The sequence below is a fragment of the Mus musculus genome, chromosome X (assembly GCF_000001635.26).
Source record: "Mus musculus strain C57BL/6J chromosome X, GRCm38.p6 C57BL/6J".
Classification (NCBI taxonomy): Eukaryota; Metazoa; Chordata; class Mammalia; order Rodentia; family Muridae; genus Mus; species Mus musculus.
This window is the reverse complement of record NC_000086.7, coordinates 20,657,385-20,683,572: the sequence shown is the minus strand read 5'-3', so window position 1 is coordinate 20,683,572 and position 26,188 is coordinate 20,657,385. Positions and strand designations below refer to the sequence as shown.

At 46.6% G+C, this 26,188-nt stretch overlaps 1 protein-coding gene across 5 annotated transcripts; it reads right to left on the bottom strand.

Moving 5' to 3' along the window:
• Positions 1-393: 393 nt before the first annotated feature.
• Uba1 (ubiquitin-like modifier activating enzyme 1) lies at positions 394-25,271 on the bottom strand. 5 transcript variants are annotated; one of them, NM_001276316.1, is made up of 27 exons: positions 25,047-25,271; positions 24,277-24,373; positions 15,008-15,124; positions 14,823-14,881; positions 14,556-14,724; positions 14,311-14,445; positions 13,263-13,369; positions 12,939-13,029; positions 12,700-12,832; positions 12,120-12,217; positions 11,737-11,883; positions 11,426-11,602; positions 11,225-11,329; positions 11,058-11,138; positions 10,602-10,757; positions 7,822-7,987; positions 7,498-7,694; positions 5,310-5,374; positions 4,789-4,984; positions 4,108-4,182; positions 3,791-3,980; positions 2,702-2,790; positions 2,373-2,465; positions 2,059-2,250; positions 1,569-1,670; positions 1,364-1,464; positions 394-1,195 (listed from the first exon to the last, which is right to left on the bottom strand). In NM_001276316.1, exons 3-27 carry the CDS (start codon positions 15,122-15,124, stop codon positions 1,060-1,062), a joined length of 3,177 nt encoding a protein of 1,058 aa, NP_001263245.1. In that variant the 5' UTR covers positions 24,277-24,373; positions 25,047-25,271; the 3' UTR covers positions 394-1,059. The 5 variants fall into 5 exon arrangements, with proteins under 5 accessions (NP_001263245.1, NP_033483.2, NP_001263246.1 ...); NM_009457.4 differs by lacking the exon at positions 24,277-24,373; NM_001276317.1 differs by lacking the exon at positions 24,277-24,373 and having other exon boundaries at positions 24,845-25,069.
• Between the last annotated feature and the right edge of the window lie 917 nt (positions 25,272-26,188).

Sequence of the window (26,188 nt, the reverse complement as noted above, 5' to 3'; positions counted from 1 at the left end):
AAAAAAAAAAAAGAAAAAAAGAAAAAGAAAAGAAAAACCTTCAGTATGCCTCATGACATTGATGTTCCTTAGACTGGGTTGTTCAGGGCTCCTCAGCATGAACTTGAAATAACTGTACAGGCAATCCTGGTGCTGTGGGGAACTATGACTGTAAAGGTCAGCTTGGCCTGGCAGTGGTGGCGCACGCCTTCAGTCCCAGCACTTTGAAAGCAGAGGCAGGCAGATCTCTGTGAATTTGAGGCCAGCCTGGTATAGAGAGTGAGTACCAGGCCAGCCAGGGCTAAATAGAGACTGTCTCAAAAGACCAAAAGGATGGCCCAGAGTCTGGCTGCTTCAAACTGGGGAAGGGATCTGCCCAAGGGAGAATGCCCAAAACATGCGAACTTAGCACTTGCAGCCTGATCACTGTTTTTATTGATTGATTGACTGATTGTATGTGTGTATACTGTCACTCCCTTCAGACCCACCATTACAGATGGTTGTGAGCCACCATGTGGTTGCTGGGAATTGAACTCAGGACCCCTGGAAGAGCAGTCAGTGCTCTTAAGAGCTGAGCCGTCTCTCCAGCCCCCACCTGATCACTGTTAAGTGTATTCTTCATAGTGGATGGAGGCAGCTAGTAGTGATCATGGAGAAGACAGAGTTTGAACCCAGTTCAAGTCACTTAAATCATATTGACCCAGGTACTGGTCTGCATAACTTCACTGGTACCTCATGTCTGTTATGCAGAGTATATAAAAGATATCAATTCCCAGTTTTCTCTGCCCAGAAAGCTTATAGCTGGAGTAGCCCATTGGGGTACTTATTTGAACCAGAGAACTCTAGACATACTTCTTCCTTCCTTGGAGACAGCCAGGATGGCTACATCTGGGTAATTATCCTTTTATTGGGATTTAGGTTCCAAACAAGGTACAAAGCAGCGGTGAGAGGGTCTTGAGGTTGCTGGGTAATAGGGAAGGCCAGGCTTGGCTACATGGACCACTGCCTGAGGCCAAATGGAAACCAGGATTGGAAAGGATCTGAGGAGGGAGGACTGGGGCTTAGGGGAATGCACGGAGATCAGCGAATGGTATATCGGACATAAGGGACCTCGACGTCCTCGCCGCTTTCATCGTTGCAGCACAGCTCAAGCACCAGTGCCCGCACATGGCGGCCCAGCTTTCTCTTTGACACTCGGCTCACAATCTCTGTCATCCTAGGGAAAGGGGTGAGGGTAAGGGAAGAGGGCCAAGGAGGCAAAGCAAGAGGAAGGGGAGGTAGGTGAGGGCGGGGGAGGTGATGGGTAGGAGTGAAAGCTTCAAAAGCTGAGGCTCCCCACCCAACACAGGGCCCTTCCCAGCCTGCCTGGCAATAGCCTACTCACGGCTGATCCAATCGTTCCTTGAGCTTAGCAGCTGGCATGAAGAAAGAATAGAGCATGGACACGCCCTGGGACAGCATGGTGATCTCCAATTTGTGCTCTGTCTGGAAGGCAGGAGAGGGAATCAGCAGTGTTAGATGGCAGGAGGGCCAAAAAGTAATTTATCCATCTTGTCCTCCAGGTAAGGGGAGAGGGAGACAGGCCTTACCTTAAAGTAATCAAGGAACTGCTTGAGGGTCATCTCCTCACCATTAGGCTGCAGCCCTTGTACTTCAAAGCGATCCCACAATGTCCACTCTTGATTATAGTACTGCAATAAGAAAGAGAATAGGATGTGGTCCATTCCAGAAGTCCCTGCCCTCCCTGCCTTCCCTGCCCTGATGCATTCAGACCCAGTTAAGTTAGATCATAACCTTTTTTGTTCAAAGCCTTCTCATGGCTCCCATGTCACTGAGTAAACACTGAACCTTTACAATGACAGGTCGTATGCCACAAGGAAAACCCCATTCTCATCTTCTACCCACTATCTTCTCAATCACTCTGATCTACTGTCTTTTATTTCCTTAGTACTCTTGCAAAAAAAGATGCAGGCATATTTTGATTGGAACTCTGACCTAGTGACCAGGTCTAATGCAAACCAAAGCAAGTTCTATTGAGATACACTTTATTATAGGTCTATCTTGCATGTGGGCACCTACCTGGTGACGAGGTGCAGCAAGAGGTTCAGAAAACCCAAAGAAGGGCAGGGCCAAGTTCAGGAAACCATTTTTGTAGGAATCGAGCTGTTGGTGCCCTTGAACTACCTTGTAGAGCTCCAGACACACAAGGCCAACCACAGCAGCTGTGGTTGTGGCAATGGCTGGGATGATCTTCCCTGCAATCAGCTTGCTCTGAGAAATAGACCAAGGAAAATGTTATCATTTATAAGAGACTGAAGGTCTACAGAACAGGATGGGATATAAGAAACTCAAGCCCGAGAGTGGATAGAACATCAGGCTTCAAGTCTCCTGACCTTGTGTCGGTCTGCAGGGGAAATATCATAGTTTTCGGCCCGAAGATTGGATGCAGCCACAATGAAATCCATGTGGAAATTGCTGTCATCATCCTGAATAAGAGTAGTAGATCAGATGAGAAAATTTTCTGGACTCTTGGGATATAACTATCCTCCAATGCTAATTACCTGCTGGTCTGTCCCAGATCAGAAGGAAAGCTATGTGGCAGTCCATGATCTGATCACTGTAAAGGCTTAGACTGGCTCCATAGTCCTAGATCCCCATTCCTTACAACCCCGTCTGTGCTTAGCTCACCCCAACTGTCCCATCCAGGGCCCCTGCCAAGCACCTTCTCAAAATCAATGGGGTACATCTTAAATCCGGGTAACTTGTCTGGGCTGGGCAATGTGGCTTTGAGCTCCTCAAGACGGCTGTCATCTGTACAAAAAGAAAAACACAGCCCTTTAGATGCAAACAGTGGGGTAGAAAACCTTAGGGTACGACAAAGGGTTAGTCAGATAAGATTTTGGAGAGATATCCTAGAATCAAGGGTCAAAGGGGGAAAGGCAGAGCAGAACAGAGAGCAAACCTGAAAAAGGCAGGAATAAAGGCTATCAAGATCTAGAGAGACACTAGGAGCAGAAACCTTAAGAGGAAGTAGAGTGATCAGATGGATGGGGTGTCAGTCAGTCTTGGGGAGGTATTATCTGAGACACAGAAGACATGGTGGGGATATAGGGAAGTATATAAGCATGAATATACAGGAAGGATCCCAAGAGGAGATAGAGAAGATATGAAACGAGACAAGATGAGGACGAGATAGGGAAAAGCGGGAACGTGCCATAAGGAAGTTAAGAGGAAACCTGTGGAGGAGGTGGAAGAAAAGACTAAAGGAAATATGCAGAGAGGAACATGAAAAGGCAGGTATTTCAGAAAAAAAGATGGGGATGGGGAAGAGAGGAGGCCAATACAAGGGGGGTTACAGAGCTCTTGACACATTTCAGATATCCAAAAGGAAAGGCAGGGGGACTAAATTATGATGGACAACATTAGAGTAAACACATATACAGAGAATCAGGGTGGGAGAGATGTATGGATGGGAAGACATGGGAAACGTGGAATGAGACAAAGTGAGCAAGAATCAGAGGAGGAAACCCCTGCTGGAGATCATTGCCCCTAGATGAATAGATTGTGGAAAAGCAGAGAAAATAATAAAACCAAGGCAAATATGCACCAAGCAAGAATAACAAAGTCTGTTTTCCTGGTAAAGAAGAGGGAGAGAGGGAGGGAAGGGACTGAACCCCCCAACAGATTGCCTTCATTTCAGGGGGAGGGAGGTGCAAAGGAAGGTGAGGTCATGGAGCTATTAGTAGAAGACTAATGAAGCTAGGGACAGATAGGGGCAGTGACTTCTGACCAAATGGCCAAACACCCTCACCAACAGAGGCATTGGCACTCTGCAACTCCTGGTCAGAAACATGAATCTTGACACCAGACTTGGGGGTGAACTCTGGGACTTGTACTGACTGCAGGAGTGAGGCCACAGCAGCTCGGTCTTGGGATCCAGTCAACCCATAGGTCTGGGCAAAAAGGTTGGCAGCAGCCATCACATAATCCAGATGCAATGTCTAGAGGAAGGCAGGGCATGCATGGTAGGGTTAACACGTCTTCCCTTGGATGGAAAGCCACCACCTCCTTCCCACCTGTCCATCTTCTCTGTATTTGACCCCAGGAAAACCCAGTAAGAAGACTTACATTGTTAACATCAAAAGTAAGTGGGTGTGGACAGCGTTTGGGTCCAGACCAGAAAGGGGCCCCTGAGCTGGTGAGCTAAAACAAAATAAGAATGTTTCAGGAGTAAGATCTCTGACAATTCTAGATGCACCCCAACTCACTACCCTTGGCTGGGTCCCAAAGAGGGCTGGAATCAGTCATCTAAGACCTACACTGCAAGGTCCTAGCTGAGAAAACTAACACTTGCTTTACTTGCTAGTCTAGACTGGATCGCCAGGTATGTACTTAGTATTAATAAATACCAATGAATCCTCACAGAAGGCCCTGTGAAACATATCTAACTGTTCCTCCTTCAAGCTAAAGAAAGGTACAGAGAAATGACTTGCCCAAGTTTAGAGAAAACTGGGATTTGAATAAATGCTGACTCCCTTGCTCTCAAGTCGAGGATCTTGGCCTCAAGGTTCACTACAACCCTGAAAAAATCAGGTTAGACACAGTCTACAGCACAGGTTAGACACAGTCTACAGCACAGTGAAAAGGAACAGCAAGTTCTCTTGCTTCAAGAAATGAAGGACAAAACAAAAAGGTCAATTTTCTGACATCTTTTGCCTCACATCTGGACTAGTTAACTGGGAGAAGCTACTTAAGAGTCTGCAGCAAACTGGTTGCAAGGAAACCCATGTTGCCAGACAAGTATGTTACCTGGTCAGGAGGAAAGTTGTGCAGCAGTTGCCGGATGTTGTTACAGTACTGGGTGTGCCAGTGGTGGCAGGCCCAGGTCACACAGTCTCCCCAAGTCTGTGGTCGCTGCAACACCAGGCTGCGCTGCACAGCCTCCAGCACCTCCAATGGCTGGGTACCAGCCAGCCGCAATGTCCGCTCCACAAATTTGGAGTCTCTGTTAGGGAGTAGAGGGGGCCAAGAGGCAAGAGTGTATATATATATGTATATGTATATATATATATATATATATATATATATATATATATATATATATAGAGAGAGAGAGAGAGAGAGAGAGAGAGAGAGAGAGAGAGAGAGTGGCCACTGAACTAGGCTCCAGGGCAATCCCACTTTCTCCACAGAAAGCTCCTCATCTTGATCCCCCAACAGCATGAGAACTAAACATTTAGTGTCCTTTGAAAAGTGTGCACCTAGCATTGAGGATGACAGCTGAATGTCTTTGGTGGCAAGCAGAAGGGTAAGATGTGGAAGTTACTCACGTGAGGTACTGATTAACATTTTCTGCTGGCTGCTTGAAAAGGCCTTCAAATTCATCCCGGGCCCACTGCAGGCAGAGTAAATGGATTTTATGAAATAGTGGACAAAATAAGCTTCCGTAGGCTTGTGAAAGTCCTTATAGATAATGCAAGTAGGAAATACCCAGCTACTTAGGAAAGCAGAAGCTCCCGACCTTTCCCACTCCCTCATGAACTTGACCTGGGAAACAACTATCCCAATGTACGTGTGCAGAAAAATGTATTAAGACCTGTACATGTGTACTATGCCTTGATAAAAAAAATGTGTATCAGCTAAGAGTATTTTACATCTTAAAAACGGGATTGCTGCAAGTTCAATGCTGGATACAATTGCATCCCTGACTCAACAACAACAACAACAAAATGGTAGAGAAGTTTTTGCCTAAACCCTAGGCTTGGTCTTTAGTACCAAAATACAAACAAGCAATCAAACAAAAATAGATCCAATCCAATAGTAATTCCTATCTAAGTCTCTAGGAACTTCTGAGGAAATAAGACACTGGCTCTATCCTCTCCCCTATGTATACTTAAAATGGTACCAGTTAAGCAGCCCAATGAGAGAGAAGATTATGGGACAAATAAGTTCAAGGTTACACATGCCCCAGTGAGACTAGTGGGCCCACAAAATTGACACAGCCACTTTGGAACAGAAGGGTCAGAAGGGGTGTGTGATAGGTAGGATCGGTCTTTTCTCACCCCTCTCTTCCTACTATCCATCCTGAATATGTTGGACTCCAGCACTGCACTTAGAATTCTTCTGATAGCACTACAGCTATCCTTGTGGCCTAGGTGCTTATCACGTAGATGTATAACGTCCTGACATTGCAGCTTCATGATATGCAGCACCGTTCCACACGTGTATCATATATAGAATATCATTATCATAGTAGCATTAAACACATGTTGCACAATAGAGCAGGAAACCTAAATATCATGTGCTAGAGACAAAGAACTAGAAGAGAGGGAAAGAACTATTTTGTTTAGCATGAAAATCGTGCTTTGAAGACATGCATGGTGGCACTTCCCAGTACTTGGGAAATGGAGGCAGAAGGATCAGTTCAAGGTCAACCTCAGCTACACAGCAAGTGTGAAGCCATAAAAGTGTGGTATAGGTTAATTAAAAAAAAAAAAAAGACTTGTATATGCACACTGTGTGTGTAGGTGCCCACAGAGGCGAGAAAAAAAAAAGGTATTGGATCCCTTGGAACTGCAATTATAGACAGTTGTGATCTGCCTCATAGGTGTTAGAAAATGAACCTGGGTCATCTGTAAGAATAGCAAGTGCTCTTAACCACCGAGCCATCTCTTCAGCCCCAATTTAAAAATTATGTGGTTGGGCGGTGGTGGCGCACACTTTTAATCCCAGCCCTTGGGAGGCAGAGGCAGGCGGATTTCTGAGTTCGAGGCCAGCCTGGTCTACAGAGTGAGTTCCAGGACATCCAGGGCTACACAGAGAAATAAAAAAAAATTATGTGTTTGGGTGTTCTGCATGTATGTTAGTGCATCACATGTCACATGCATGTAGTACCCATGCAGGGCATCAGATCCCCTGAAGCTGGACGTAACACCACTGTCAAATGTAAATGGTCACGTGGGTGCTTGGAATCTCAGGTCTTCTGGAAGAGCAGTCATTGCTCTTAACTGCTGAGCTGTCTCTAAGTTGTTATGTATGGTTTTACTCACATCTAATAAGTAGATGCCAAAAATCCACCTGCCTCTGCCACTTCAGTACTGAGATTAAAGGTGCATGCCACCATACCTAGCATATCAATCTAAGAAAACATGGCAAAACACTGTTAAACTTCGGTAAGGAATAGTTCAACATTCACCATTCTTTTCTTTGTTTTCTCAGATTAAGGTCTTGTTTTGTAGTCCAAATGGCCTTGACCTCACAGCAATCCTCTTGACTTAGCCTCTCAACTACTAGTCAACCAAGACATTTGTGCCTGTCTACATATTGGGGAAAAAAAAACCTCACAAGGAGGAATCACAAGAAGGAAGACTAGATAAGTCTTTTCAGAAATGCTAAACTGCCAGGTGAAAAGAAAGGTGCTAGAAGAAAACATATTTTATGCTTAGGCCTGTAAATGCCAGGAAGCCAAGGGACTGGTAAACACAGCCTGCCCTTCCCTTTCCCCTGGGCACCACTCACCTGAAGAGTGTGTTCGATGGCATTGGGAAAGTTTTTCAGGGTACAAATGGGGATGGATTTCTCTGGTGGATCCTGGCTAGAGCTGTAGGATTCTGTCAGGAAGGGGATTACCACCTGCACGTTGCCCTTTGTGCCCAGTGTGCCAGACTCTAGCAGTGGCTTCCGATAGTACACACATCGGCGATCCATGTACATGCCTGTATGATGGGGTGGGGACAAGGATGTGATAGCCTTGAGACAAGAAAAAGCATACTGGGAAAGAACAGGAAAACCCAGGCGCCGACTCTTTTGCCCCTGCCTTCTTTACCAGCCTTCAAAACTTACGGGCATCTATGTTGTCCAGAGCATTGGCCACACCATCCAAATTTTGGAAGAAATCATCATCATAGATGCGCTCAGTGTCAGGACCTACACGGTTCTGGTGGCTTGTCACCTGGATGTAAGGATTCATCTGGCGCACAGCTGCAGCGGCCGTGTCAGACTTTAACTTCTGTGAAATCAGGAGATGCAGTTGAGAGTAGAACATGGGTGTATTCACTCAACATCATAGAGAGCTGTCCCCCTGAACACTCATCTGATGCTAGAAGAATCAGGCCTTGAGTTCAGGAGGCTCCCTGGCTTAGCAGAATATTCTAAGATAATGCCACATGGCCAGGGCTGAGATGGAAAAGATGGTGGCAATGAGATGGAAAAGAAAGCAGAAGACAAGTATGTATTGTAGACAATGGACTAGCCAGCCACCTGGGTTTTTGTTGATGTGATACCTACTGTTCTTTTAAAGAGCAGCATTTTAAGTTAGAATAGATTTCCCCAAACATAACCAGATGGTTCAACAATAAATAAGCGTAAGTGTTATGAAAGCAAAGTCAGGTCACGTCCCTCCTATGCTTAGAACCTTTCCCTGGCTCTTATCGCCACTTAGGGTGAAGTGAACTGATTCCAGGACCTCTGAGTGGAAATGAGACCTTCCATAAGGATCATAATGAAATCGACAAAGTAACCTAACCGCCCCCCCTCGCAAGCACAACTTTGCTCCTTTCTCCTTTACTAAGTGCCAACACAGATTCTGTAGCTTACTTTTATATTTTATCAATGTTGTTTCTTCGTTGTTTTGAGACAGGTTCTATGTAGCTCTGTCATGGAAATTACTATGTAGACCAGATTGGCCTCAAACTCTGCCTGCCTCTGCCTCCTTAGTACATGGGTGGGCCTAGCTATATCTATATTTTATCAATAATATACCCATTCTTTATTATTTACCTTCCTCTGCTAGAACCTTTATTTAGTTTTTATTTTTTGAGACAGGGTTTCCGGTGTAGACCTGGCTGTCCTGGAACTCACTTTGTGGCCCACCCTGTCCTTGAACTCAGAGATTTACCTGCCTCTCCAGCACTGAGAAGGTATGAACAGTGTCCTGCCTCATTTTACTCTTTATTATCACTCAAGTATTTTCAACAGTAACTGCTAAAGTTACTATTCAGTGAATAACTTAAGGAATAGGAATACCAGACAGGTAACAATGATACTGGTCTTATAGGCCTCATAAGGGACCTCAGTTTCAAACTGAAGAGTCACCTGGCTTTACTACAATGTCATCCTTCAGAAGGCCTATTTCTAAAAGTGTCCTTTGGCTGGCGTCTAGGAATTTAGATTTTAGGAAAAGTCCCCATCACCACCCCACCTAAAGATAATGGCTCAGTGTGCCTGAACTGTTTGTGTGAACAGAATAGTTTATGTTAAGCACCTTCTTTCCCTCTAGATTCAGGAATTCTGATACGGCTTCCCTGGCTAGAAACCTTTTAAGAGTACTGTTATATTTGTTACTGGGGAAATCCACCTTCCATAACCCTGCTGGGACATAACTATTAAGAAGACGTTTGCTACTGACTTCGTTCTTCCCTTGTTGATTGTGCGGTGTTCTTTTTTTGCAATAAACCATTCACTAGTCCTCCTAGGCAGTCAGTGAGTTCGGGAATATTTCTGAAAACCCTCAAGACAATTGTCTCAAAGCATCAGTGATAAGGGCTAGATTGTTGTTCTTCCAGAGGACTAAGTTTTGGTTCTCAATACATCTGATGGCTCACAATCCACTTATAACCCCAAAATTACAATTCTAGAGGATCCAACATACTCGTCCAGTGTCTTCAGGGACTAGGCACACACACAGTAGACATATATACACGCAGTCTCTCATTCATATATATATATATATATATATATGAGTGCTGGGATTAAAGATGTGCCACAGTTGTTGAGGGGCCTACATGAAGACCAAGCTGCACTGCTGCTGCGTATGTGGGGCGGAGGGGAGTGTGATTGGGATGTAAAGTAAATAAATTAATTAATTAATGGGGGAAGAAGATGTGCCACAACACACCTAGCAATAAATAAATCTTTTCTTTATAAAAAAGTCAATAGGGGGGCTGGAGAGATGGCTCAGCAGTTAAGAGCACTGACTTGACTGCTCTTCCGAAGGTCCTGAGTTCAAATCCCAGCAACCACATGTTGGCTCACAACCACCCATAATGAGATCTGATGCACGCCCTCTTCTGGTGCTGAGTTCAGCAAGCAGAGGTCCTGAACTCAAATTCCCAGCAACCACACGATGGCTCACAACCATCAGTACAGCTACAGTGTACTCATATACATTAAAAAATAAAATAAATAAGTAAACAAATCTTTATTTAAAAAAAAAGTCAACAGAAAAAGGAAATGAAAGGGCAGCTCAGTGGTAGTCTTTGTAACTACCTGTCTAGCATGCAGGGAGGCTACATACAGTTAGCTTTAGATTCAAGCCCGAGTACTAAAAAAGAAAGAGAGAAAGGAAGAAAGGAAGGGAGGGAAGGAGGGAAGGAGGGAGGGCGAGAGGGAGCGGGAGGGAGGGAGGGAGAGAGAGAGAAAGAAAAAGAGAAAAAGAAAGAAAAGAAAAGAGAAGAAAATAACTGATTCAAGGTAGGACTATTTAATGTTTGCTGAATAAATGACAGAAACAGGGGAATGAAAAGGGTCAAAGGAAAGATAAGTATATCTCTAATTGAAATACCGTGGATAGGAAAAAGACAGGAAAATGAGATGATCTATTCCCCTATTCCCATCCATCTCACCGTGACATCCCAGGGCCGGAAGAGAAACTGTCGGTTCAGATTTGATTTCTCAATGGTGTCCATGTCTGTGACCACGACCTCTCCACCCTCTCCACAACCCAGCCCAATCATGGCAAAGTTCTTGAGCAATTCACAGCCAATGGCCCCTGCACCCACCTAAGAAACAGCCAAGGAGAGACACAAAGGCAAGTCAGGGTGATACAAGCGGATACAAAGCCACCCACAGTTTCTCATGCCTGCTGGAGGCAATATGATAGACCAATAAAGTCTACTGCCACATACATGTCCAAGTCCCAGGGCTGTAAGAAATGACCTTTTATAATCTGAAGATGAGACCAAGAGGTAACAGGTTAAAGAGATAAGACTCTTTCCTTTATTATGCAGAAGAGAACCCCAGAAGGGGTGGGCAGAGACCAAGGGAGGTGAACACACTAGGTGTCCAATGAGACCACTCACCAGGAAGTACTTTTGCTTGCTCAGCTTCTCCTGAAAGTCTGACCCAAATACAGCTACCTGCCCATCGTAACGGTTCTGACGCTGAGGAACATGAAGTGAGGAGGATCAGAGACAAGCTCCCCGAGAAACACCCCCAATATTGCCTTCCCTCCAGCCCATTCACATACTGGGAGGCACTTCTCCTCTGTCAGAGCCTCTTTGTCCTCTGGGAGACATTCAAGAGCATCAAAGTACAACCACTGCATGATGGGCATAAACTTTCCAGAGCAGGCCTAGTGAAGGACAAGGAAAGAGCAAGTGGCCGGTATTACTCAGGCCCTCACACATTTGGATAGCAAGTAATAGAAGCAAGATGAAACCCCACTGACCTTCATGACTTCCTGGGCAGCAAGGCCCCCAATGAAAGCATTTATGGGTGCCAGGTCCCCAGCAGCAACATAAGCTAGCTTCCGAATAAGGTCTTCATCCAAGCTGTTCTGTTTTACTGAAGGTGGGGACCGAGCGTTTACAGCCTGAGCCAGGCCCACCAGCTCTGTTGCATCTTCCTGGTAGGGCAAAGGAAACAAGCAAGGATTAATCAGGCTACTGTCAAAGGATGGACGGTTGACAAGCACAGGTATGGGTGGCCCTTTAGCACCAAGTATTTCTATCCTTACTGACTGCTGGCTCAACTACATACCTCATTTCGTGGTCGAGGTGGTTGGTTGTGCAGAGCACAGAATTGGTGCAGAGCTTGGAAGCCAATGTGCAGTTGGGCAGGGCGAGAATACTTGGCAAAGTCAGTCATCACAAAGTCAGGCTCTACCAGTGATGCTGGCAAGGATTTCTGCAGGAAAGCAGCACAAAAGGGAAGAAATGAACAGAGAATTTGGAACTGTATAGGTCACACCCCTCTGGCAAAATACTTAGACTACATTTCATAACAGTAGCAACGAAACCAATTTTATGGTTGGGGTTACCACAATACAAGGAACTGTATTAAATAAAGGCTCACAGCATTAGGAAGGCTGAGAAGCACTGTTCTAGAACCACCCACCACGAACTACTGCCCCCAATACTCACAAAACTAATCTTTTTCGGTACTTTGACCTGACTGACGATGCCTCCACGGATGTAGTCAGAGAAGTTGGAAGTGTCACAGATACTAAAGGTATAAGGACCTAGAGTAGTAGATAGGGAGGCTGTCAGTCTTATATGCCCTCCTTAAAGTTTACAAAACTCAAGAGACAAAGGAAAAAAAAACCATATGCCTGACTCAATGTAGACACCAGATACCCTTTCAACTACAGTTCTCACTGGGGATCAGAAACTATCTCCCCCCTGCTTCAGAGCTAGTTCAGATATCATGAGACTCTCATGTCCCTGGTCCCAGGCCTATACTGATAGGCTGCTTTTCCCCAAATCAGTTGAGACATGATGCCCCATTCAAAATACAACTCAGATCCTAGGGGCCCATGCTCCTATTAACAATCGAACAGTTGGCCCTTCTTCCCCATGTTCACTGGCTCTGGTGGGTCTTACTAGATTCTTTGATCGACTTCAGGCACTCAGGATATAGCTCCCATCACTCTGAACCCAGGGACTCTTCTCTTTCAAATCTCCTAACCAGTTCCCCTATGATACTTCCATGGCCCCAGCTCACCCAGCACTTTGATCTCCATGGGCTGACATCCATTGAGTTGGATCATGCCCTGTACTTCTGAGAATGAGACGAAGTCACCAGTCTCAAAGCCATGTCGGGCCTCATCAAGGCAGGTAACCACACCGGGGTTGTCCTGGTTAAAAAGGAGTGAACCTCAGAAGCAAGTCTAAGTACAAGAGTACAGAGAGGGCTGGCATTACCTATCTGTCTGCGAAGAGCCCTGGGGCTGATTTCCTTACCTTGGTGACCATTGAAACCATAGCACTGAGTGGCTGCTCCCCATTGGAATCTGTGAGGACCATTTCCTCTCCAAAATCACAGAAAAGTTGCCTGTAGAGAGAGAGTGGCAAGAAGACTGATGCCTGAGGCCCACACAAGGCCCAAGGCATCTTTCAAGGTGTGTGTGCTGAGCAAACTTGGCACATCACAGAGAGGACACAGCAGCACTAATGTCACACGAGGAGAGGTGAGCACACACAATATGAAACGTGGGTTGTAGAAGAGGGATGAGGATCTTGGCCTAGGAAAGGTTGTGGGAAAAGGCATGCAGGAGTGGCACTCACCCAAACAGGCCTCTTGTATCTGCCACCACTAGCTTGATACCACGGCTATGACAGAACTCCCCCACTCGCAGCTGGGCTTCCAGGGGGCTGTTGGTGAGGACCACCACCTGTGGAGAAACAGACCCCAGGTCAAGAGGCCGGAACTAGGAGGAAGGGAAGATAAAAGACTAATAGCAGAGACTGGTGGGAAGAGGCACAGGCAGTCCTGATAGCAGTTACCCCTCTGGTCCTCCAGGCCTCTCTTAAAGACCTTCTGGAGATCAGATTCAGTGAGAGGGAAACACACCAAAAGCTTAGAGTATGTTGGGGAAGGTAGAATGGGCACAAACTGCAGAACAGCTGACTCACCTGTTTGCTAATTGCCTACAACTGTGCCATGCCCTGTGCGAGACAGGCAGAGTGAAATGGTTTCAAGCCAAAGTCTGAGCTCACTCTTACACTACTACTGTTAGTAGTTCTCAAAATGGTGCCCACTCCACCACAATTTTTGAAACTGCCCTCTCTACCTTCTCCAGGAAAACCCATCTCTGCCCACCAGGATGAGCTCCTACTACTCTGTCTGATTGTTGCTACAGTACCTTGGCCCTTGGGGACCTTGGTACCTTGAAAGTCCCCCGAGGCAGACTTTCAGCTCTCACAGCCTAGGCTTTTTAACTAGTAAGTGCCTGTGCCATCTTTCCTGTGTCCAAGCTGCTATTCTCCATGCTTAATCCTCATAGGAACCCCATGAAAAGTCGGTACTGCTGCCATTCCTATTCTGAAAATGGAAAGAGTTATAAGGCCAGGATCTAAGTGACCTGCCTAAAGTTATACTAGAAGAGCTAGACACTCATAGCAGGACACTGTCTCCATCTTTTCCCCAAAGGCAGGCCCAAGGTCTCATCCTGTCTGCATAGGCCCAAGGTCTCATCCTGTCTGCATCTTCTCTGCTCTCACGCATAATGCTTGATGCCAAAGACAACACATTAAATAGTGAATAGTATCAAAAATACAACACATGAGTTCTTTCTGTGAAAATCAAGCAGGAAGCTGAGCAATCACCAAGTACCTGGAAGCTACTAAGGAAGTCCTCGACAAGAGGCCCAGTGTAGGCAGTGACAGGTACATAGCTGTTGAGTTCAGCAAGTCGGGGCTGGGATACCTCCGCTCGATTTTTACCAATGTCCTCCTCCCGAAGGTAAAACTGTAAGAGACAGGTGGGCAGGAGGATAAGGCTGTGGCACAGAGAAACAGGTATCTCAGCGGGCGGTGGGGGATGGGGGGTTGGGGGGTGAGGATGTTGGGAAGAGATACCTGGGAGGAGAGATCAGCCCACTGGGTAGTTCCTTGGTCATGTAGGGTGACAGCCTTGACCCCACCAAGGATGATGTTCTTAGCAATTTCTACACCCAAGCCCCGCAAGCCTGAGACAAGGACGCTGGATGTCTGGAGCATTTTCATTGCCTCATGGCCCAAAACGTACCTGTCAAATTAGAGGGGACTCCAGGTCACGGTCCAGCCCACCCCATCCAGTTCTTTCAGTGCCCCTTCCCACCTTAGGCAAACTCCTGCCCTACTTACAGCTGCCGGGAGTAAAGGCTCTCGTCTATGTCTGCTTCACTGCCGTTCTTCGCCATTCCCTAGAGACAGAGAGCAAGAATGGGTTCAGAACAACATGCATGAGTGGGGTGTGGGCAAATGGAGAGTAATACGAAAGACTCCCTTTCCTACCACCATACTTGCCAGTCTCCAGGGAAGATACTCACGTTGGTTGGCACTGAGGACACTTCGGACAGCGCAGACTGTGCAGGGGAGCAGTTAGAACCCGGCTTTGGATCAGGCCCGGACACGCGACGTTTCTTGGACAGCGGCGAGCTGGACATCTGGGGAGAAAGACAGGCCAGAGGTAAGCCTAGGATACATGGTGATATTTTTCTGGTTTATTTGTTTCTTTTAAATACAGGGTCTCACCATGTAGCCTTGATTAGCCTTAAACTACTTTTCTACTTATTAATAGTAATAGTGGGAGAAGATTTGATCAAGGATCAGCAAGTCTACATTAGGAAAGAAACTAGCACGGACAGATGACGTGGCCTGTCCAGGATCACACCATTGTCAGACTCAAGAGTTGAACCAAGGTGGTTTGGCCTGCATATCCACACAGCTGACTGCTAAGTCATCCTGTCTTTCCCTAGCCCAGCATAAGGGAAAGGCGCCAATGCTATGGAGTAAAAGGAAGACGACCATTTTGAGAAGACTGGAGGACAGATGTGTACTCAGGAAATACTCAGGTTTCCAATCTTGTCCCTGATAGGTAGCATGTAGAGCTGCTCCCTCACTTTGCAAAAATAGGTGGTGATATAGCTCTATGGGTTGCTGTGATGAGAAAAGATACAGACCACAGGTCCAGGAGGGCTCAGGGCAGAGCTTTACAAAGCCCAAACCTTTCTCCCAGTTTTAGGAATAGAAAACAACCTGGGCCAATAAAACAGGCTGCGTAAGAGAGAAAATACACACTTCTAAAGTCTCTTCATGTGAAGGCCCTTCAACAGGTTAGCAGTTATGATAAATGAATATTTACTAGGAGTTCTGTGTCAGAGGCCACATTAAACGCTTTACTAGTCTTGTCGCTGTCTATCCTCAGGGCAGCCCTATGGGAATCGAACTACTTATTTACCCCAGCTCACATGGAAGGAAAAACTTCAGGGATGTTTGGTGATTTGAACAAAGTTCCCACTCAGAGTGGTTGAACTGGGATCAGACCAGATCCAATGACACTGAAGTCCAAGCTACTTCTCAGAGTTAGCAAATTTCATGCTCTCAATTGTCTTGACCCTGCAAGGCAGGGCTTAAGATCCCTGTTGAACAAATGAGAAAACCTGAGCTCATATGATCAAGTGACATACTAGATCCCAGAGGTGGGGAAGATAACAATACAGCCTGCTACTGGAAGTGAACTCTAATGGTGGTGGAGTCAGAAATAAATAAAAGATAGGACCTACAATCACTTTGTAGGCCCAGTGGCTCTTCAAAGCACTTTGGATATACCCTGAGTTTTCTGTTCACACAACTGCTCTTACAATGAAGCCTCTTCTGACCCTTAAGACCACCAACATACCTAAGATTCCATCTTGGCACTGTCACATTCTAATATGAACACAATGACAAGAGCTCTCTACTATCTACCCCATTTGTCACAAGAGTAAAGGGCTTTGTCTTAATGCCCTGTGAACTACATAAGCCCATTCTCTTACCATAAATAGAAAGTGAAAGCTTGGAGAACTTCTCTCACTTCTCCTGGCTCATGGCATTTGTCTAGTTTGTATGGTTTTCTTAGGTGAGTAGTGTCAGAATTTGGCTTTGGGTCCAGCCCAGACTACTCAGAGATAGGAGATAATGCAAGGGAGAAGAGGGGAAGTAGGAGCCTGCCCAGGGTCAAATTTTGCCAGTGCAGTTGCTGGGAATACTTAGATCCAACTTGGGTAGGAAGAGAATTGATAACCTAGGAGAGAGTCAAAAGTAATTCCTATTTTGCACTTATTGGCAGTGACTTGGCATGGAGATCCTATTTCTTCATTTGCTCCAAAAGCTGGGAGAAAATGAACTGACCTCATGATGAGGCTAAAGAGGCTATCTGTGGTCAAAACTCAAGGACATGAGGACAGAGGCTCCTCCCAAGGCACTCACAGGGGCCTCCATTTCTTAAGTTATCTCCTTTCCCTTGCCATTTGTTCCAGGCATATTCTTTCTCCACTCCCTACATCAGACAAGATCCAGAGCCAGAGAGCTCTTTATCAGACCTTTACCTCTCTACCCTCACCCAGTGCTGGCAGCAAGGGTCTAAGTTGGCAGGTTTGGGGTCACTGTTCAAAAGTGGACTTTGAAGCCAGGTGTGGCAGTACAGGCCCACAACCGCAACACTTAGGAAGCAGAGGCAGGGGCTGGCAAGATGGCTCAGCCTTTAAGAGCACTGACTGCTCTTCTAGAGGTAGTGAGTTCAAATCCCAGCAACCACATGGTGGCACAACTACCTGTAATGAGATCTGACACGTCTTCTGGTGCATCTGGTTAGCTACAGTGTACTTATTTATAATAATAAATAAATCTTTGGACCAGAGAAGCAGGGACTGAGCGAACAGAGTTGACCGGAGCAAGCAGGACCACAAGTAGAAGTCCTAAAAATTCAATTCCCAACAACCACATGAAGGCTCATAACTGGGGTGAGATGGCTCAGTGATTAAGAGCACCGACTGCTCTTGCAAAGGTCCTGAGTTCAAATCCCAGCAACCACATGGTGGCTCACAACCATCTGTAACAATCTGATGCTCTCTTCTGGAGTGTCTGAAGACAGCTACAGTGTACTTACATATAATAAATAAATAAGTAGATAAATGAATAAATAAAAAAGAAGGCGGCTCACTACCATCTATGCAGTTACAGTGTACTCACATACATAAAATAAATGAATAAATTTTTTTTTGTTTGTTTTTCGAAACAGGGTTTCTCTGTATAGCCCTGGCTGTCCTGGAACTCACTTTGTAGACCAGGCTGGCCTTGAACTCAGAAATCCACCTGCCTCTGCTTCCTAAATAAATAAATCTTAAAAAAAAAAAAAGGAAGCAGAGGCAGGAGGACTCTTAAGTTTGAGGTCAGCCTGAACTGTACAGTGAGACTATTTCAAAAAATATTTAAACAGGAGATTTCAATTGCCAGGTTTTGGAAAGCCCCTTTATCAAGGCAAGCAGGAAGAATGTGGGGCAGAGACTCTAGGACAAGAACTAAAGATTCCCTTACTCCCATCCAAAAATAAATCCATAAAAACAAAATACAAAAAAGCAAAGCCAATGGAGATCCTTTCTCCCTCACCATGTGCTCGGCCTTCTCTATTAGAATATATTTCCCAGTGCTTAAGATCAAGTGTAGGATATATTTTCCAAAACTTACTTGGCTAAGCTGAAATGAAAGCATTTTAAACTTACCCCGGGTCTCCAAACTGATGACTGAAGCCTGAGAATACTCTATTCCCAAAGCAGAGAAAGGCTGAGCAGGGGAACCTGGGGTAGGATTAGGAAGCAGAGCCAGCTGATTGAGGTAGAAAAGATATTGTACAGAGGAGGATGCTAAGGCTCGCCAAGGTTTCTGGGAGGTTTTAAAGGAGAAGTCTTGAGGAGTATGAGAAAGGCATCAGAGGAAGTCACTGAGCTCAAGGAGCTGTGAAGGAGATAATAAAAGACACCCAAATGAGACCTTAGCAGGCCTTATAAATGGTGGGGGTATTGGACAGAGGTATTGTTTTTTTTTTTATTTTTTGGTTTTTTGAGACAGGGTTCCTCTGTGTAGCCCTGGTTGTCCTGGAACTCACTCTGTAGATCAGGCTGGCCTGGAACTCAGAAATCCGCCTGCCTCTGCCTCCCGAGTGCTGGGATTAAAGGTGTGTGCCACCTCGCCCGGCCTTGGACAGAGGTATTAAGACAGACTTAAATCTGGGTCTCTAGAAAGAGGTGGGGGAATGTAGACCCTGAAACTACTGCAGGGAGATGCTGGGACTGACAGTCTTCGATTCTAGTGATAGAAACCCTTCACTAAAAATAATGGGAATGCACAGAAAAAGGTCTTTGATACTGACACTATAGTGCCAAGAAGCTGTGATATTAAGTGCGAAGAGGCAAGGAGAGGTCTCTGAGAGCAGACTCTTGGAGAGGGATTTCTAATGGAGCAACAAAGGTCTTGCGTAGATCTAAACAGGTACCACAGCTGCTGACAGGGTAGAGAAAGGAAGATGAATTTCAGATAATTTAAGCCTTAAAAGGATTACTAAAAATTAAGCATGGTGGTGTATACCTTTGATCCCAGCACTAGTGAGGCAGAGGCAGGCTGGCCTCTAAGAGTTTGAGACAGCCAAAGCCACACAGTAAAACTCTGTAATCATGATAATATATTACCAAGCAAATACTGCCTAGATCTTCAAATGGAATTAGGTTCCTCTAGTCAATTTTGTGACTCCACAGTAAATAGATGAGGTTTTCTACTCCTGTGGAAGATAAATGAGCCTGTTGGGGAAAAAGGTATCTGACAGTGATAGAGGTTCAGGGAAGTCAAAAGCAAATGCTGAGACTCTCTGAATGATGATGGTACTAGAAACCTTTAAAAAAGACGAGGGCAGATTCTGAGGCCTGTTGTTAGATTAAGGAATCTATAAAAAGAGAAGCTAGAATGCTGGTCTGCCTTTGAAGGCAAAAATTGGGTCTAGAATGAGACCATCGGGCAGATGGGGCTACAAATCAAGAGTCTGAAAGAGTAGATGGCGGCAAGAGATCACTAATGGAGAACTGTGTCCAAACAGGTCCTCCCTGGCGTCTAGTCCCATGAGAGACTAAAGGAAATATACTGGGGTTACGATGGCTGATGGAGAAGACAACAATGCTTCAAGAACAATGAGAACGTGAAAAAGGGGGGCGTCCCTAAAAGCAGGGAGAGTCTCTAAAGGCAGGTGCTTAAAAGAATAAGAATGCCAGGTGTCCACGATGGAGGATGCTATGTCAAAGTGGTATTGGGAGATCTCAAATGTAGGAATGGATTTCCCACGGAAAGGCTAGGCAGAGAGCTTTTCACCGGGTTTAATCCAGATGGCAGCTCTAAGGACAGATAGTATCCTGGGGGGAGGGGAGACTGGATGAAAATGCTAGACAAGGCTCTTCATTCGGAAATGAAGGCCACGCGGACCTTTCCTCAAGCCTGGCCCCTCTTAAGCCATGAGAGCAAATACTGAAGGGCTAGGAAGAGTCTCAAGGGAGATTTTGGGGCAGGTCTTCAAATAGCACACAAGTATGGACGGCTTTCATGAGCAGCGACACCGAATTCCGGTGCCTTTATGGAGACTGTGGGGAGTTCTGATAGGAAATGCATGGCTCAGGATCGGATCAAGATACCTGGTAATAGTGCTGAGCCAGAAGTCTCCAGAAGCTGAGATAGGGGTCTGACGTCAAGGTCAGATTTCGAAGCTCAAGGGAATAGGGGTGGTCCCAGACAGACGTGATCCACCCCACCCCAGGATTTGCACACCCCCACACCCGCTTGCCTAGTGACTCTTAATACCCAGGACACGGCAGTGCACTCAGACATTGGGCTGGCAGAGAGCCAGCAGGGACCCTCCCATACCTCCCAGAGCCCTTGCGCTTCGAGCCAGGTGCAGAGAAAAGCTATTACCAATGCCGGTTCCCCGGGTCGTGCCGCCGCCAACTCCTCAAGGAGCCGAAGTCAAGCTCGGCCGCCACCCTCCTCTTTCTCCTCCTCCTCCTGCCGCCTGGGCCAGCTAGGATCACTGTCGCCTTCTCCTTCCCCGACCGCGGTGGTTGTGGTCTTCCCTGCCACCCTCCTTCACCCCAGCAGCCGACACAAGATGGCGGCGGCAGAGCCCAAGGCCGGAACAAAACCCTGAGCCCCACCCCCAGAAACCCGGATGCAAGAGGACCGCGCCCACTCATGAATCATGTATTTTCCCTGCCCAGTTTGGGACTTCTTTAATTAGAAGGAGAACAGCTCCACCAAGTGGCTCTGGAGGCAGTAACTAGAAAAACAGGTAGAGCAAGAGGCTATGAAATATGAATAAAGAATTACTGCATCTAAGCTGTCAAAGAAATCAAGGAAGGACCTCAAGGCCATTCTTCCCGATCGTGAATCACGAAGCAAGGTTATGGGTTTACTAGGACTAGGCAACCAGAAAGTAGATGTTAAAGCATTACAACCACACCCCATGTTCATGAATAATGAATGATCTTGCAGTAGCTGGGAATCAAGGAGACCAAAGCTATATCGTATTCATGAATAATGCACGAGACTCAGTGAGATGGAACAAAAGAGGCAGGCCTGCCTTATTGCTCCATCTAATACCCAGTAAGCAAGAAACAGGGCTACTGCAGGCAGCACTCCTCTGACTCCTAAATACTGAATGAAGCTGTTGGAGCAGCAGCAGCAGCAGCAGCAGCAGCAGCAGCAGCAGCAGCAGCAGCAGCTCAACTTGAAAACAGAGAGGTCAAGAAAGGTTGTGTCCACCAGGTGTGGTGGTGTACACTTTTAATCCCAGCACTCAGTGGGCAGAAGCAGGAGGGTCTGAGTTTGAGGCCTGTCTGTAGAAGGAGTTCCAGGACAATCAGAGCTACACATAGAAACCTTGTCTTAGGGTGGTGGGGTGGGAACACCAAAAGAAAGATTGCGCCCAAGCTGCGCTTATGTGCATGGTGCTGCATGCCTTTAATCTCTGCACTAGGAAGGTAGAAGCAGGAGGTTCATTAGTCTGAGGCAAGCCTGGTTAACAGGAAACCCTGTCTCAAAAAAATGTACTGGGCTGGGGAGATGACTCAGCGGGTAAGAACACTGACTGCTCTTCCGAAGGTCCTGAGTTCAAATCCCAGCAACCACATGGTGGCTCACTGTAATGAGATCTGACGCCCTCTTCTGGTGTGTCTGAAGCCAGCTACACCGTACTTAGATATAATAAATAAATATTTGGGCTGGAGCAAGCGGAGTTGACCAGAGCGAGCAGGAATCCTAAAAATTCAATTCCCAACAACCACATGAAGGCTCACAACCATCTGTACAGCTACAGTGTACTCACATACATAAAATAAATAAATAAACCTTTTTAAAAAGTACCAATCCCATACAGTTCACGAATTATTCATGAGGTTTGATGGGCAGCCCCCACCCAAAGTGGCCCTGCCTAGCAAGTGGGAATTATGAGATAATAGTCAAGGCACTCACCATACTGGATAACCGTGCGAAGCCCAAGTGAGCAGTCTTTGCTCGTCATCCATGACCACTTAGGGGCGTATCTTGTTTAAGATAAATACTGCTAAATACAAACTCACTAGATGCCTTTGATAGGCAACGATAGTAATGAAACTAATCCAACTTAGCTGGAGATGTAGACTATGGATAAAGCACTTCCCCAACACCCTGGATTCAATTCATAGTATCATAAAAAACAAACAAACAAACAAACCATACCAATCCCCACCTCAAAAAAAATCCACTGATGAAATGTGTTATGAGAATGAGTACAGAACGGGTCTTAGAGCAGTGCTGCCACAAAACTGTTACAATTTTCAAATATGTGTAACTAAAGGCAATATGTAGACATATTTGCATTAATACAAAATTACTTACATTTGAGGACTTGAATGTTCCCAGATCAGAAAATGAGGATTAAGAATAAGAACTTACCTTGTGACTGAGTAAATATGTAGAAAGGGTCTAGAATAGTGCCTGGCACATTGTATCATATAATTAATCTGAGCAGTAGCAACACTATTTTCTTAAAAGATGGGGTTTTTGGGGGGTGTGCTAGCACAGCTCCTATAATTCCACAGTACTTGGCAGGCTGACACAGAAGGATCACTAATACCTGGCAAGTCTGGGGGAAAACAGACCCGGGAAAAAGAGACAGAAGTAGACACACAGACAGGGAAGAAAGGAAGGAGAGAAGAGGGAGAGGGAAAGAAGAGGAAGAGAGAGAAAGAGAGGTTTGAGACCATGCTGGTTTCAAACTATTCAAAATCCTCCTGCCTCACTAAGCACTAAGCGTCCCACCAACTACTCCTTTTAATTTCAAACAGTACTGCCTGAGGCAGGCAGGTCCCTAATTCTTTCAGCAAGCCTCAGGAAACAGCGACAGACTGGGGGTTGAGGGGAGGGGAGGGGAGGGGAGGGGAGAGGGGAGGGGAGGGGAGGGGAGAGGGGAGGGGAGGGGAGAGGGGAGGGGAGGGGGAGAGGGGAGGGGAGGGGAGAGGGGAGGGGAGAGGGGAGGGGAGGGGAGAGGGGAGGGGAGGGGGAGAGGGGAGGGGAGGGGAGAGGGGAGGGGAGGGGGAGAGGGGAGGGGAGGGGGAGAGGGGAGGGCAGGGGAGAGGGGAGGGGAGGGGAGAGGGGAGGGGAGGGGAGGGGAGGGGGAGAGGGGAGGGGAGGGGAGAGGGGAGGGGAGGGGAGGGGAGAGGGGAGGGGAGAGGGGAGGGGAGGGGAGGGGAGAGGGGAGGGGAGGGGAGGGGGAGAGGGGAGGGGAGGGGAGAGGGGAGGAGAGGGGAGGGGAGGGGAGAGGGGAGGGGAGGGGAGGGGAGGGGAGGGGAGAGGGGAGGGGAGGGGAGGAGAGGGGAGGGGAGGGGAGAGGGGAGGGGAGGGGAGGGGAGAGGAGAGGGGAGGGGAGAGGAGAGGAGAGGGGAGAGGAGAGGAGAGGAGAGGAGAGGAGAGAGGGGAGGGGAGGGGAGGGGAGGGGAGGGGAGAGGGGAGGGGAGGGGAGGGGAGAGGAGAGGAGAGGAGAGGAGAGGAGAGGAGAGGAGAGGAGAGGAGAGGAGAGGAGAGGAGAGGAGAGGAGAGGAGAGGAGAGGAGAGGAGAGGAGAAAGATCATCACTGCTAAGAATGTTCTTTAATACATCCAAGAAGAAAGAAAGAAAGAGAGAGAAAGAGGAGAGGAGAGGAGAGGAGAGGAGAGGAGAGGAGAGGAGAGGAGAGGAGAGGAGAGGGCGCGCACCAGTAATGGCTCCATTAAATTGGCTTGGAGGCGGGGAACGTTATCCAACTCTGAAACCCAACAGATCAAATTTGAATCCTAGTTCAGCCATTCACTGTTCAGCTTTAGGACAAATTACTTACCTGCCCTGTATCTCAGATTCTTTATCTATGAAGTAGGATGAAATCTACTTTTGAAAAGTTGTGAAGATAAAATGGATTAATAAAAGTAACTAAATGGGTGTAAATTATTATTATCCTGCATACCCACTTTTCGGACTCCCAAAAAGACTTGTCAAAGATGGGTCTTGAATCCAGAGTCTCGAGTCAGTAATCTAGAATTACTGAGACAAGGCAAGAACAATACCTGCGGCATCTTCTCTGATAGATGCCAGGTTTAAATGCTGGAACCTGTGAGGGAAAGCTAACTGCGGATCCCGAAGAAGAAACTGTAAAGACCACGCCCCTCATAAATTATGCATAGCACCCTTAGAAAAGCCTTTTTTTTTTTTTTTAAACCCACCGGGCGCTACTCACCTTCACAGATTATTGTATGGGTTATCAAGAAACTAGTTTGAGACTCAGACTTCGGGATACCCCGTCAACACGCCCCTTCCGCACGCTGATCCGCCCCCTAGAGAGCAATTCTCTTCTAGTGGACCAGGTACGAAAGAAGGTCCGCACCATAGTCCCACTAAAGCAGTAGCCAAGGACCGCTCAGTGGCCCGGTAGCCCTATGTCTGCACAGAAGAGCCTGGCAGACAGTCTTCCTGGCCTCGGTTGAGAGGCTCCTCTCCCAGGGTCTGGGCCCCTGAAGTGTCCGGGTTTCACAGCCCCGGGTAAACCAGCCGCAACCCCATCAGAGGTCACAAAGGCCACTGAAACCGTCACAGTGCCACGTTGGTGTCGAACATTCACACTGTCACTCGGTCCGGTCCCAAGACCCCAACTCCCGCCTTGACTTAAGTAACTTCAAACTTCTCTCCTCTTGGAGAGTCCAAAAATTCTGCCCTCCAACAGAGTACTCATACACAGACCCCGAGCCTCCCCCAAGTCCCCCCTAAGCCCTGCTTCCAAGGGGTATAAATCTGCGTCAGAGAATTACCTCATAAAACAGACTCCTAAATGCCACCCGAATCCCCAAGCACCGCTTCCTAAGTGTCTCCTCAAAAGTAGACACCCACTGAATGCCACCCGGGCCCCACAACCTCCAAACATGCCCATTAGGGATCCCTGAAGTTGGAATTAGGGAAGCACCCTCTTCCAAATGCTGTCCAGAGGCTTGGGGGAAATGTGCTCCCGCTCACCCCCAGTGCTGGGCGGAAGCCTCGCCTTCCTTCTGGAGACAAGCCGAAGCCACAGGGCAACGGAAGAGCAAACCACCTCGATCGTGCAAAAAGAACCAGAGTTTGCGCGGAGCTCGGAAGCGCGGGGGCCTTAGAGGGCCGGGTCTGGGGTATACCATAGACGCCTGAATAGAGGGGCATTTCTCTCTACTTCTGCGCCTCTGGCCCGGGTTTCAGGGACAAAAATCCCATACAGGTTTTGGTACGACCCCAATGCGCGATGCATGCTGGGAGTGGTAGTCCTGTCCCGCTAATGCCTGGTGCACGTGGTGGGCATCAGCCCCTAGAATATGAGAAAATGTAAGCCTGGGTTTATTTCCTAGAACTGTGTGTTCTGTGAGGGTGGAAAAAGGGAACAGAATATGATAGTGCCTCCAGATTAGACGATACATCCTACTTAAGCGCGGGAAGGTTGGAACTCCGATGGCTAAAAGCGTTCATTCTTTTTTTTTTTTTTTTTTTCCGTTTGTGGAGCTCAAGATGTGGGCTAGGTTCAGGCGCTTCTTCCTTGCCCTCATGGAACAATATTCTATCGTGGGAATCAGTCCATAAACATAACAAATAAAAAGAAACAATAGCCTCACATATACACATGCATTATAATAAGAAGTCCGTATGAACATAAATACATGTGCGTGTATTTAACAGGAATTCCTTATGCAACTAGGCTGACTGAACATGCTGTACAGCCCAGGCTGATCATGGACTTGTGATTCTCCCGCTTTTCCACCAAGTGCTGAGATTATTTACAGGCATGTACCACCATGCCCATGTTAATATGTAAATGATTTTATCTGTATTAAGTGTACCTTATATTTAATGCATTTTGCATATAACTATATGAGTGACTAGACATTGTATATACAGCTATTGTATATATTGTATAATATGTAACTATTGTATCTAACTAACCATACACCCCTTAACAATAGTGGTAGTTTCTAAGAACTATTTGTATGTCTTGCATGAACTTATATAAAACCAAATGGCACAATCTTGTTCACCTAAGCGATATATATATATATATATATATATATATATGCATATATATGTATGTATATATGTACATACGCATATATGTATATTATACATGTGTACATATG